At 38.3% G+C, this 15377-nt stretch overlaps 1 protein-coding gene across 1 annotated transcript in view; it reads right to left on the reverse strand.

Annotated features, from left to right (window-relative positions):
- sema4gb (sema domain, immunoglobulin domain (Ig), transmembrane domain (TM) and short cytoplasmic domain, (semaphorin) 4Gb) overlaps positions 1–15377 on the reverse strand; it is a 62886-nt gene that overhangs the window by 5691 nt on the left and 41818 nt on the right. Inside the window, exons 9-11 of the mRNA XM_003199631.7 lie at positions 9644–9819; positions 920–1058; positions 570–792 (exon numbers count right to left, since the gene is read on the reverse strand). Coding sequence (XP_003199679.2) covers positions 570–792; positions 920–1058; positions 9644–9819 — 538 coding nt within the window. The remainder of the gene's footprint in view (positions 1–569; positions 793–919; positions 1059–9643; positions 9820–15377) is intronic.

Raw genomic sequence — 15377 nt, forward strand, 5'->3', positions numbered from 1 at the left:
AATCACCTAAATGCATTGAGTTTATGCCCTGTGATTGGAAATTTGTGTTAACGAGCATTTGGACAGGTGTACCCAATAAAGTGGTTGTTGAGTATATGTAGGTACACTTAACAAATAGGCTATTGGTGCCAATCTCCCATCTACACTTTTATAATAATGTACTTTCATGCTAATTTGCCATTTTGTATATTTTGGTAAATTTTTAAGATTGCATGAATGTAATCTTTTTTTAACTTTAAATAAATAAATATAATATCCATATTCCATAAAAAATGTGGCCAGTGCAACTGCATTCAACACTGATAATAATAAAAGATTATTGAGTACCAAGTTAGCATATTAAAACAATTTCTAAAAGATATTGTGAGACTGAAAACTGCATTATACCTGACAAGAAATTGCATTTTAAAGTACTTGTGTGTATCAATATAAGGATACTGCAGAATCAATGCACCCATCCCAAAATCATTAAACAGTCATACTAATCCCCCAAGAGTAAATTACAGTAAAAAAATTAAGAAAACCAAAGGATGGTTGGATTTCTAATAAAAAAGCCAATCCTTCGGCACCTGTTCCAATGAAGAGCATGTCATAGGTCCGTCCGTCCAAACCCTCAACCTGTTGAACAATGATTTTAGTGTAATCTGCAGCTTTCTGGAGCAAAAGTGGACGTCCTTCCACCGGCTGGATCTGGGTGGACATTAAAGGGTGTCTCCGAACAAAATTCAGAGTGTTGTCAGGCAGATCCCGAGAGGAATTTATGAGCTTGCCACGATGCTCATCAGTTATACACTGAAAAGAAACAAGGCCACCATTACATAACATTCCCCAGAGAGTGTAAATAGAAACCATGCTACACTTCAATGCAAGGTTTTAAAGGGGACAGTTTATGGGACTGTTTTGATTTAGAGCATCTCACCGAACCAGGTCGTGGATCCGGAACTTTCCCAGTGTATTCCCTCCATTTGGAGTCCTGAAGTTCCATGAATGGCCCATTAAAAGCTGTCTGGATGTCTTTGAGGGAATACCGACACACTGCAGACATCTTAACGTTTCTCCTGGCAGTGTGAAAGAAAAAAGATTAATGGAAACCTCCTAGTTTAATATGAATTATGTTCTGTGTACAGTATCTGCTAGCAATTCTCATGTTATTGCTCCCTAAAAGACAATTTACACAAAAATCGAAATGAATCTCCTACTGCCCTATGACTTTTTTCATTTTGGACCACACAAATATAAATGTACACGTATATAAAAACATAAATGGGTTTAAGTTTATGTAGGATATATATATATATATATATATATATATATATATATATATATATATATATATATATATATATATATATATATATATATATATATATATATATATATATATATAATTTGTTTACTTTAGTAACTAGTTTAAGTGTCCAGAATTTTAAATTGCTTGGATGTGCAAAACAGATTCAGTGTTTCAATGTCTGATTAGTAGGGATTTGCGGACGCTACTGGACCAATTTCCACTTTTGGATGTTATTGGACCACATTTGAACATTAGTGGACCTCTTTTGGATGCTAGTGGACAACTATCACACATTAGTGGACCACTTTCAGAAGTTAGTGAACCATTTTCGGACATTATTGGATGTGCAAAACAGGTTTATTGTCTCAATGTCTGATTAGTAGGGACCAATTTCAGACATCAGTGCACTTCTTTTAGACATCAGTCGTTCACTTTTGAACGTTAGTAAACCACTTGGGACGATAGTGGACCACTGTCTCACATTAGTGATTCACTTTTGGACATTAGTGGACCACTTAGGGACATCATTGGATATGCAAAACAGGTTCAGTGTCTCACTGTCTGATTAGTAGAGATAAATTTCAAACATCAGTGGAGTGGACCACTGTCAGATGTCAGTAGACTACTTTTGGATGTTAGTGGACCAATTTTGAACATCAGAGCACCTCTTCAGACCTCACTGGAACACTTTAGGATGTTAGTAGACGTCTTTGGGAAGCTAGTGGACCAATATCACACATTAGTGGACCACTTTCGGACATCATTGGATATGCAAAACAGGTTCGCTGTCTCAATGTCTGATTAGTAGGGACCAATTTCGGACATCAGTGCAACTTTTTCAGACATCAGTCGTCCACTTTTGAATGTTAGTGGACCACTTTTGAACGTTAGTGGACCTTTTTGGGAGGCTAGTGGACCACTATCGCATATAAGTGGACCACTTTCCGAATTTAGTGGACCACTTTCAGACATCATTGGATATGCAAAACAGGTTCAATGTCTCAATATCTAATTAGACCAATTTCAAACATTAGTGGACCTCTTTCAGACATCAATGGACCTTTTTCAGGCATCAGTGGATGTGCAAAACTGGGTCAGTGTCTCAAAGTCTGATTAGAAGGGCCATGTTCTGACATTATTAGCTGTGCAAAACAGCTGCAGTGTCTCAATGTCTGATTAGTAGGGAGAAGAGATGGCAAAAGTACACACATTTTTTACTTAAGTAGAAGTATAAATACTCATGTTTAAAACGACAACCTGTGCACATGCCCTTTTTAGTCTTGGATAGGAAGTGCCCTTCCAAAATTTACATTTACATTTACATTTAGTCATTTAGCAGACGCTTTTATCCAAAAAATGATCTGAAATGCTTCATCCTGCACGTGCCCATTGGAAAGTCTCTGAACGGGACTGCTAGTAAAAGTTAAAGTGCTGATTACACTTTGGTACTTAAGTTAAAGTAAAGAAGTAAGGCCTCAAAAATGTACTTAAGTAAAAAGTACCCATTACTACATGTTTTAGTTTCACTAGGTAGGTATATCTGGTTTCCCTTCATGTATCATCATCCTGAAGCAAACTCACAGTGTTCATCATTTAGTTTTGCGGCTGTTGTATCAAAAACAACAGCTGCCATGTTCATACAAATAATGTCTTACATTTTACACTGAATTCTCTCCAAAATATATTAAATTGTTTAAATTTTATGTTAGAGTTTTTAAAAATATATTTTAAAAGCATTTTCTTTTGCTAAAATAAATATTTATCGTATTTGACTGCAAACTATTTTATATTCAGCAGCTCTCATACACAATTCGTTATTTTAGTGTTTTTTCCAGGGTATTGTGGGTATTTTATTTAATGAATAAACATTAATTCTGTTAATACATTTACTCTATGCTAAAAGCTACATACACAGGCATGACTACAACCTAAAAAAATATGTGCATGATATTTTATTCACATGATAAAGTAACACTTTATTTTGATGGTCCATTTGAGTATTACTAGTTTGACTGCTTAATATCGGTTGATACTGACATTTAACAGTCCTTCAACAGACATTTAACTGAGTACATATCAACTTACACACCCCAACCCCAACCTAACAGTCTACTTGTAATCAAATGAGAATGAGTTGCAATGTAACTTAAATTCAACAAACGGGCCATCAAAATAAAGTGTGACCCATGATAAATTCAGGATCTTTTGCATTATATTTTTATTCATGAATTGTACATTGTAAAACATTTGTTAAAACTGAAGATTAAAGATTAATATGCCTATACGTAAAATCATATATTGAAATAAAAAAAATCCATAAAAACTGTTAAACAGCACAAATTCTGTATTAGGAAACATGAACTCATTGGAAATGAAGGAAATTTTAATGTTTTTATAAAGTATTTGATTGTTTTAGTAGTAAATGTAAAAATCTTTTCATCGTATTAGATTGAAAGATTGAAAAACCAGAAAAATCCTGTGCAGTATGATTGGAAGTGGACAAAAGACTCTTAACCTTAATCATTTGTAGGTATACTTTTAAACTGGATTGTGTTTCTTGTTAACCTGTGATCCGATCAAGCAAAATGTGTCTTATTACTGTAAGACATATTATTGTAAACAGGGCAGGATCAGTGAAATTTGCCATCTCCCTGTCTTATCTGCGTAGTTATCCTTGCCTTGCCAAGTAATCTTCATAAAATAGCCTACATAAGGAGAGTGATAGCCTTGGTTGGAAAAGTCACGCGCTACAGCACGCAGGTGCGCAAAGACCAAAAACAGAATGACTGCATCAAAAAAATCGCTTAAATTGTGCAATGACAAGAAATAATATAGATCGCGCAACAAACACATGAAAACTAAAGTAACGAGCCTGATTTTAAAAAAATGTAAGGAGTAGAAAGTACTGATATTTGTGTAAAAATGTAAGGAGTAAAAGTTATAAATAAATAGTGGAGTAAAGTACTGACCCCAGAAAAATCTACTTAAGTACAGTGACAAAGTATTTTTACTTCATTACTTGCCATCTCTAATAGGGAGCAATTCGGATGTTAGTGGACCCCTTTGGAACGTTAGTGGACCACTATCACATATTAGTGGACCACTTTCAGACATCATTGGATGTTCAAAACAGGTCCAGAGTCTCAATGTCTCAATAATAGGGACTAATTTTGGACATCAATGGAACACTTTCAGATGTCAGTGGACTACATTCAGATATAAGTGGACCAGTTTTGGACATCAGTGGACCACTTTCAGATGTCAGTGGACTACTTTCGGACATTAGTGAACAAATTTCAGACATCAGTGGATGCCAGTGTTTTGCAAGTGTCTGCTCTGTGGGTTCTTCCACTTTTATACATTTTACTGTTTGAGTAATTCAAATACTTAGTCCAAATAATTAACTATGGTATCAACAGAATCTTGAATCAATTTAAATCAATAATTAATAAACTTTTAAAATAATTCTAGAGCAAATAAAAATAGAGATTATTATGCTGAGTGCCAGTGACACTCTCATGGAACTGCAGCACTGTTGAGAATCCACATTATGCTGTTGGGCAAACTGTGTGAATTATTTACTAGGCTGTTTGTGTGTAGAGGATGAAGAAGTCAAACTGTCATATTTCAAGTGGTGCTGTCTAAACTTAAAATCCCTGAATGTGTATCTTTATGGAGAAAGGTAAAGTGTAAAACTCACTCAAGCACAGAAACAAAGCCATTGCGCTTCTTTACACTGACAAACATAATGCTAAAAATCCTCATAATGAAATTGTGATGTTATAACCCCCTTCAGGCCGCTAAACATTTGCCACTCAGTGCTCTGTCCTGTTTACTACCTAGAATCAAGCTTTATAGGAGAAGTTTAATCCCCAACCAGTCCCATTTGAAGGACAATTTAATGTGGCATGTCTGTGCATACTCTTCTCTTGATTCTGCCAATTCAAATACTGGCCCAGTGCCCTGTGTCCTATTGTGAGTGTCCCTGTTATAGTAAGGAAAGCACAGAGGAATATTTAGAGATGGGTTTACATGCTAAAATGCTTCAGAGAAGGAGGATAAAAGGGTCACATGCTAGCAGATTAATGCTGCTTCTGTTCACATCACATTTAATGAGACTGCAGCACCTCTCACCCACTTAAAAACATTTCAGCCCTCTAAAACTAAAGCCTCGGAAAGTCAATGTAGTGCCAAAGTTAAAACCTTAAGTGATTATATTGCACTTTGACTACTTTGAGTAAGCTTAAAGAAAAACAGTTGAAACTAGAATGTGAAAAATTTAGCAGAACTCTATCAGTCATTTAAAGAGTCAATCCATCATTTAATATAGTAAACATCCATCCATCGATCCACATCCACATTTTATGTACATTTTATAGTATCCATCAGTTCATCAATAAATGCATCATTCAAAGCATCCATTCCACTTATCCTTATATCTGTTTATAGTATCCATTTATCCACCTCTTCACCCATCAATCATTCATTAATCCATAACGGCATCCATCAATTATAGTATTTAAATAGCCATTCTTTACAGCAACCATCCGTTTGTCCTCCTATACTGTACATCCAACTATCAATCTTGTGATGGTATACAGTCACTTTAGACATTTTTATTATACTATCCATTCATTTATAGTATCTATCCTTTCATTCATCCACACATTTACAGCAACTGTCAAAGTCTATATCCATCCATCAATTTTTATAGTATATTTCAGTCAATCCATACAATACATAAATCCATCCATCCATCCATCCATCCATCCATCCATCATTTAAATTATCCTTCCATTGCCTGCAGAAAACATCTGTCCATCTATTTATCTGTCACTTGTTTAAATTTAGTCACGCATCCATCCATCTATCCATCCATCCATCAGTCCATTCATACATTCATCAATTCATCTATCTGTTCATTCATGCATTTATCTATCCATCGATCCATCCATCGATCCATCCATCCATCCGTTCATCCATTCATCTGTCTGTCCATCCATCCATCCATCCATCCATCCATCCATCCATCCATCCATCCATCTGTCTATTCATCCATCCATCTATCTGTCAATTCATCTGTCCATTCATTCACCCATCCATCCATCCATTCATTCATCCATCCATCCATCTGTCCATCCGTCCATCCATCGATCCGTCCGCCTGTCCGCCCGCCCGCCCGTCCATCCATCCATCCTTCCAGTCATCTGTCCATTCATCAATTAATTTATCCATCTATCCGTCCATTCCTTCATCCTTATATCCATCAATCTATTTGTTCATCCATCCATCTGTCCATACATTTGACCATTCATCCATCCATCCATTTATCCATCCATCCGTCCATTTACCTATCCCTACATCCACCCATTCATCTATCCATCTATCCATCTGTCCATTCATCCATCTATTCATCCTTCCGTCCATTCATTCATCCATCCATCTGTCCAGTCATCAGTCCATTCATCCATCCATCCATCCATCCATCCATCCATCCATCCATCCATCCATCCGTCCATTCATCCGCCCATTCATCAATCCATCCATTCATCTGTCCATTCATCCATCTATTCATCCTTCCGTCCATTCATCCATCCATCCATCCATCCATCCATCCATCCATCCATCTGTCCAGTCGTCAGTCCATTCATCCATCCATCCATCCATCCATCCATCCATCTATCCATCCTTCCATCCATCCATTTATCCATGCGTCCAGTCATCCGTCTATTCATCCATGCGTCCATTCACATTCATCAAATTGTCCATTCATTCTCCCATCTATCCAACAATCCATCTCTCTATTCAAATTCAATAAATTACCATTACAATTCTGCATCCTGTCAGCTAACTTTGTTCAAATATAGGAGCTAAATTGAATCTTAAAGGTACAGTTCAACCAAAAATGAGAATTCTGTCATTAATAACTCATTCTCCACTTCAAAATATGTTTAAGTTTCTTTCTTCTGTTAAACGCAAAATAAGACATATTGAAAAATGTTGGAAGGAAACAGTCATTGATTTCCGTAGTAGTTTCTGTTTCTACTATGAATGTCATTGGCTTCTGGTTTCCAGCATTCTTCAATATACCTTCTTAGTTATACACTAAATAACAAGATATTATTGTGTTCAACAGAAGAAGGAAACTTCAAAAAATACTTAAGTTTGAGTAAATAGTGAGAAAACTTTCATTTTTGGGTGTACTATCCCTTTAAAGTACACATGAAATTGAAACTAACCATTAGTTGGTCAATTTGTTAGCTCACATTGCAAGCTTCGTGGCGAACAATTCATCTGTGCATGTCATTAAAGGGGTGGTCCACAGTGTATTTTTAAGGCTTGATTGTGTTTATATGATGTGTGCATGTGCTCATGCTTTATTTGTAGAAAATAAATTATTTATTTGCTGTAATTTGCGGATTGGCTCCACGTCACCATGTCACGCCCCTACAAGCACAGGCTTTTGTGCTGTGTAAACAATGTTGGCAGAGCCACTGTTAGCAGAGTTAGCTGCCTGAATCAGACAGGAAATGAAGAGGACACAGCTGAACCTCATGCCAGCTCTCTAAAATAAAATCTGACAGGTGTCTTTCACATATGTTCGAATAATAAACATGTGTAAGTAATATAAAACATTCGTATATCTTTTGCGAGTTGGTTATTTAAGATGTAGAATCCAGGAAAAGCGTCTGCATAGAGAGACACTGCACACGCTGCTGAAGATTGTGGCTGTTTACAGCGGTTTGACTGATAAATATGTAGCTAAATTGTTGGCTGTGCCAAACAGCATTTCCCACTGTTTAATCCTTGTTTAAGTCCTTGCTACAACATACCGTTACCGCTAGAATCTGTGCATGTAATTGATCAATGTTAACAAATAAAAATACTTACAGGTTGTGGCTCACAATACACAGCCTCTGCTATTATCGTTGAAACTGCTCCTTCTTTAAGGAGTTTTTAGCTGAATCCAGCACTGAACTGGGACAGATTCTGTGTCTATGTCAAATGCTAGCTATATATTTTTTATAATTCTCTGGAACATAATTAAATTGTAAGCACTTCTCTCTTTGTGTAGTGTCCTTTGGAAGCCCAAATACGAAACAGAAGAAGCTCTGTGGAAATAGCAGTGTTTGGATGCCATTGTAGCGTTCTCTGCTATAACATTATAGAGCTTCTGGCCACGCCTCTTTGCTGTGTGGGGGGTGTGCGCAGAGTGAATTTTGCTTAGCCAGAAGCCCTCACTCACCTGAACGCATTTTTTTTGTAGTCTCCAAATTCGTTTACTGTAGGCTTTGCTAGGCTAACTCTGTAAAAGCCAATGGCTGCTCCCAATTCCTAGAACGCAGATCGCAAGATCGCTAAAGAACGCATATTGAGAAACAGCCAGAGCCTCCTTTTGCATTGAACCTTCATCGTCTTACATTCAGAGGTGTTGTTTATTTTCACACAGCTACATTACACATCAACTAAAGTTTAAAATATGATAGAGTGGACCACCCCTTTAAGAAAAAAATAGTTTGTCTTTGTAGCGTGCTTTTGTAATAACAAATTTACATTTAAAAAAATGCACTTCCTGTTTGTTTTCAGTAAATTCTCAGAGTAGAACCAAAGAGTTTAGAATGACCAAGAGGCGACACTCAATAGAACGTTCCATTGCAACAGCAGCGCCTGGCAACAGCCCTGGATTTCGCCATTTTGGAGTGAAAGTGATCGGCCATCCATTGGATCTAATTACTGTCGCGATGGCAAGCAGCTGCTTTGTTTTTTATTTATTTATTTAAAAAGCGCATTAAAGCTGGCATACAACCTGAAAGACGACAATACAACACTTACTATCACAATCATCAGCACTTTTAATAGTTTATTTTACAGACTTATAATACGCTGTAGTTCTATTGGAGTTTTCATTTCAAAATGGCCACCACACCCTCTAGTGGCTGTTTCCCACTAGAGTGTCGCCTCTTGGTCATTCTAAGCTCTTTGATAGAACTGTCTGAGGTATTGGGCGTGGCTTACATACTTAATCACACCTCTCCAACTGTCAGTTTTGACAACAATCAGAAACAGTAAGGAGGAGGTGTCTGTTAGGTTGTAATAACATCTAAAACCTGTTTCCCGATCATTCTGATTAAATTGCCTTCTTTACTACATCCAATCAACATGCAGTATAAAAAAACGAGCCACACCCACTGTTTTCTCATTTAATATTCCGTTTCTCTAAGAACTACGTCAAAATATGGAAAAAAATGGTCAGAGCTTCCACTTCATGTGCACTTCTGGTTCATGCAAGGCATTCTCAACTAGTTCTTGAATTACACAAAACCTGTCAAATTCTTATGTCAATTCGCTTACCACTCAAGTCCAAAAATGCCATAAAAGACACTGTCATGCACGTTGCTTCCCTCAACGACAAACACACTGCGCAGAACGTTGAACTGAAGCTCGTAATCAGGGATGGCGCAGACCAGCCTGGCCTTGAGAAAGGACGTCCACTTCCTCTGAAGAGTCCTCTGGCCTCCAATGTCCCCCTGTGAACCACAAACATAATATGAAAAAACAGAGCAAATTACATTTAAAAGCACTTTAATACCCTCAACAGAGCAGCAGGAATAACACAACATTCACATGCATTATGCATAGTCTACAGCTGCGTGAAAGTCATCTCCTCAGGGGCACAACAAGCCACTCAAGACTGGATATTAAAAACATATTAACAAATTACGAACTTAATAATGAATAATGAGTTACAATGACAAACTTGAACAGTAGTTTGTAGAAAAACTTTACAGTGTCTTGAGAAAGCCTCGTGTGAATGTTTGAAGTAGCTTTAAAAGTTTGAAGCAGTTGCCATAGACAGATAGGTACATATATGTTAGCAGGTTTCTAGTATGGATTGGCATGTTTCTTGCTAGGCGATTGATAGGGGGTTGTGAGTGGTTGCTAAGGCGTTGCTAGGGTGTTTTGGTGTTGGTTGTTTAGGTGTTGCTGGGCAGTTGCTAAAGTGTTCCAAGTGGTTAAAAGGCAGTTGCTAAGGTGTTCCTAGGTGGTTCTAGGTGGTTGTTAAGGTGTTGCTAGGCAGTTGCAAGTTGTTGCTATGAGGTTGCTAGGTTGTTGTGAGTAGCTGCTACGGCATTGGTAGGGTGTTTTAGGTTGCTAAGGTGTTGCTAGGTGGTTTTGAGTGGTTGCTGAGGCATTGCTAGGGTGTTCTAGGTGGTTGCTAAGGGACTGCTAGGCAGTTTCTAGGGTGTTCAGAGTGGTTGCTAAGGTGTTGCTGCATGGTTGCTAGTGTATTAGGTGGTTGCTATGGTGTTCTAAGTCATTGCTAGGTGGTTGCTAAGATGTTCTGAGATGTTGCTAGGCTGCTGCTTAGATGTTGCTAGGTGGTTGTTAAGGTGTTGCTAGTTAGTTGCTAAAGTGTTCCAGGTCATTGCTAAGGTGTTGCTAAGTGGTTGCTTGGGTGTTCTGAGTGGTTGCTAGGCATTTGCTAAGGTGTTGCTCGGTTATTGCTAAAGTGTTACTAGGTGGTTGCTAAGCCATTGCTAGGTGGTTGCTAAGGTGTTGCTAGGTGTGTGCTAAGGTGTTGCTAGGTGGTTGCTAAGGTGTTCTAGGTTGTTGCTAGGTGGTTGCTAAAGTTATCTAAGTGGTTGCTAAGGCATTGCTAGGTGGTTGCTAGTGTGTTCTCAGTGGTTGCTTGGTCGTTGCTAAGGTGTTGCTAGGTGGGTGCTAGGGTGTTCTGAGAGGTTACTAAGGCATTGATAAGTGGCTGCTAAGGTGTTGGAAGGTGGTTGCTAAGGTTTTCTAGGTCATTGCTAAGGTGTTCTGACTTGTTGCTAGACAGTTGCTAAGGCATTGCTATATGTGGTTGCTAGGTTGTTCTGAGTGGTTGTTAAGGCTTTGCTATGTGTTACTAAGGTGTTGCTGGACGGTTGCTTGGATGTTTTAAGGTGATACTAGGCATTTGTTAAGGTCAGTGGCGTAGCGGACGAGCCCGTGTGACCAGGGGGTGCCGCGTCGAACAATTTCAATTTCAGATAGCTCTCTTAAGCTTTTCAGTTTCAGATCGCTCCAACTGTCTTTCTTAAGCCACCATAATTATAAATCTGTAGCTCTTGCATCAGACTGCAAATGCCAAATCACATGCACACAGAAAATTTTTTTTAAATGTTGATAATCTGGTTTATTTCAACCTGCCCAAGGATTTTTGCATAATTCACATTTACCCTAGAGAGTAGTTCACATCCAAACACACCGAGCACCAGCATGTGAGACTCTGCTGGATTAAATATTCAGCTCTAAATGACACAGTTGTGGGCACAAAAAGCTGTCCTAAATGTGCTAACAGCTTTCGGCTTGAAAACAGGCTCCATCAGGCTTTAGCAGGAGCACGAGGACCTTCAGGCTAATCGAGGTGTCAGTTCACATACAGTCAAGAAGAATAAAAAACAGAACTGAGATGCTAAAATACAAAGCGATGAAAAGAAATAGATCCTTTTGTACAGTTTCATCATAACAAAAGTTTCCAGCAACAGCATCACATGATCCAAGTACACAGATTGTTTCACTGAAAATGGCAGAAAACTCTAACTCATGATCATTTTAACTATTGTTCTTTTCACTGCAATTGGACTTGCACACCACACTACCTGACAAAAGTCTTGTCATTGATCCCAGTTGTGGGAGCAACAAATCATAACTTGGCTTTTAGTTGATCATTTAAAAAAGTGGCAGAAGGTGGATTTTTCTGATGAATCATCAGAATTCAACTGCATCCCAATCATCACAAACACTGCAGAAGACCTATTGGAACCCGCATGGACCCAAGATTCTCACAGAAACCAGTCAGGTTTGGTAAAGGAAAAATCATCGAGATCTGCAGAGTGAATGGCAACATCAACAGCCTGAGGTGTCAAGACATTTGTGCTGCTCATTACATTACAAACCAGTGCTAGCATTTAGAGCGAGGGAATAAAAGCTGATGTGGTACAGACTTTGTTGTTGTATTAGAGATAAGTTAAATTGATCACATATTATATATATATATATTATATACATAATGCTTTTAGTATATTATAACAGCTCATCACCCAGTGATAAGTACAGTTATTAGGCAAAATTAACGTAAAAGTGAGTGGCGTTCATCTGACAGGTGCATTTGCTATAGCACCCACCCAATGGATACAGGATAAGACGAAATGACCAAGCATCCAGCCCGAAATATACAATCTCATAGAAGCTCCAAGTGATTTTACAAGAGAGAAGTTAAAGGCCAACAAGTCTTTGGATGCCAACAATGTTGTTCTGTGTGGTCATGTGCAGGAAACAATGTTCCATGATTACCAGATTCAAAACTTTGAAGTGCTAAAAACCGAGGTTCTACCTAGCCAAAGAGGAAGGAAGATGGAACTGTACAAGGACTAAGTAATCATCAACAAGCAAAACAACTGCATTCTGACAGTGAACTGCACCTGTACGGCAGGGTATTTGAACTTACATTTTTACATTTCATTCATAGCATTCGGTGTCTGCAGTTTAATTAACCATGTTTAACTGTTTTTGCTGAAATCATTGCTGCAATCAGAAATGAGTAATGTGTATGATTCAGCATAGCGTGAACATACCTGATATGAAATTTCTATTTTATTCTTATTTTTATTCGCTAATTTTTTTTTTTTTTGCAACCAGTAAGAGCAATTAAACTCATGTGACATCATGTGTGACGTAGGTTGGTAATTCTCCTATCCGTGAATTGGGCAAGCAAAATTGTCTGTAGTGTATGCGTGTATGTCCTGGTCCTCCAGGTTGGGCACTGCGCATTGGGCTATTGACCCATTTCATAAAAAAAATTTATATGTTATAAAACACCAACATGGTGCGGTTAAATATCAACTTCGATACATAAATGGCCCTGGTAGTAAGTAAGAAAAATAAACAACAGTAGTTGTTAATCTTTTGGGAAGTATTGCGAAACTTTGTACCATCAGGGTGTCACGGTGGAGCAGTGGGTAGCACAATCGACTCACAGTAAGAAGGTCGCTGGTTCGACCCCTGGCTAGGTCAGTTGGCATTTCTGTGTGGAACTTGCATGTTCTTCCCGTGTTCGTGTGGGTTTCCTCCGGGTGCTCCGGTTTCCCCCACATGACAAGACATGCGCTATAGGTAAAAAGCTAAATTGGCCGTAGTGTATGTGTGTGAATGGGAGTGTATGGATGTTTTACAGTGATGGGTTGCAGCTGGAAGGGCATCCGCTGTGTAAAACATGTGCTGGATAAGTTGGCGGTTCATTCCGCTGTGGCAACCCCAGATTATTAAATCGACTAAGCCAAAAAGAAAGAATGAACGAATGAAGTTGACAATTCTGCGGCGACCGCTGATTAAGCAGAAAAGAAAACGGATGAATGGAATATATATATATGTGTGTGTGTGTGTATTTGCACTAGTACATGTGTGTAATCTGGCATGTTGTCGTGTATGTGAGTGTAGTGTGGCCTACTTTGGACCGGAGCTTCCTTAACTCAGTAAGTCAAACAGTAAGGGACCTGACCTGCTTCCCAGAGCCATGAAGTGTTCACTGCAGAGTGAATGCAGGCATGAAATAAATGACGCTATAACAGTGAGGGGAAACTGTTGGGTGGTTTATCCAAGCACAATGAAGACGCTAAATGAGATGAGAGTAATGCAGGTGGGAGAGCGTGTGGGAGAAAAGCATGGGAGCCAGAAAGAGAGAGAGAGAGAGAGAGAGAGAGAGAGAGAGAGAGATAGTTTGGGTAGTGGGGTTTATCTGCCCGGCAACAGAGGCAAAACCAACAACATTGAGAATCGTAGTGTTTGATCAGGTCAAGTTGATATTGTTATGGAGCTCTAAATACGTTTAGCTCATTTACGACTATAACCGCCAGGGGTCACTGTACAGCTAAAACTGCCAGTGGGTAAAAGCATCCGACCACTGTTTTGATATATCGCTAAAAATGTGTTACGTCACTGTATTATGCCACTGTCTTCACAAAGTAACGTCACGAAGTTAATATTTTTAATCCTTAACTATGCTAAGGCAATCAGGACACAACACTTATAATAACAAAACATCACACTTAAGGCATTTACTGCTTCTAATAACCCGATTCACATTTGATTTTTAGTAAATATCAATACATGAGAGACTTTTTAATATCTTATTGAAAATCAGTTTGAATAACAGCCATGAGTAAAAGCAAAAAAAACACTTGTCAACATTTTATCTTCATGAGCTCTGGAAAGCCTTCTGGAAAATGTAAGTAGGCTATGTGATGCAACAGTCAAATTTAGAAATAGCTTCTTTCTGCAGGCCATTCGCAAACTCAATTCACATTAAAGTAGCCTAGTGTAGTTTTAAAAAGTAGTTCACTTCCAGAATGAAGACTTGTTGTCATTATTTACTCACCCTCCACTTCTTCTAAACCTTTTATTTTTCTGTTGAACACAATTGAATACAGTTGAGGAGCATCATTTAATCAATAGTAGGGGAATAATGTTATAGAAGACCGAGTGACCAGCAGTGAACGTTATGTGGACATCCTCTGAGTGACTGGCCGTGACATTATGAAGGGAACATTATGCAGACTCAAGCCAACTGTTTGGATATTTTTGAAGGTTTTTGAAAGAAGTCCTTCTTGCTTACCAAGGCTAGATTTATCTGATCAAAAATAAAATAAAGGCAGTAGTTAATATTTGGAAAATATTACAATATCTGTAAACACAATGTCTATCAGGGCTCTAGATCTACCAGTGCTGAATACATTTTTTCTCACATAAATTGACGCAATCACAATGGTATGAACCATTATAGAGGTGGTCAAATGGATATTATATATTATATAATTTTAATGAATAATATCATAATTTAAGGGGTGACATGGTGGCTCAGTGGTTAGCACTATCGCCTCACAGCAAAAAGGTTGCAGGTTCGAGCCCTAGGTGAGTTGGTGTTTCTGTGTGGAGTTTGCATGTTCTCCCCATGTTTACGTGGGTTTCCTCCGGGTGCTCCGGGTTTCCCCCCACAGACCAAAGACATGCGCTATACTGTAGGTAAATTGAATAAGCCAAATTGGCC

This window comes from Danio rerio, chromosome 12 (assembly GCF_049306965.1).
Source record: "Danio rerio strain Tuebingen ecotype United States chromosome 12, GRCz12tu, whole genome shotgun sequence".
Taxonomy (NCBI): Eukaryota; Metazoa; Chordata; class Actinopteri; order Cypriniformes; family Danionidae; genus Danio; species Danio rerio.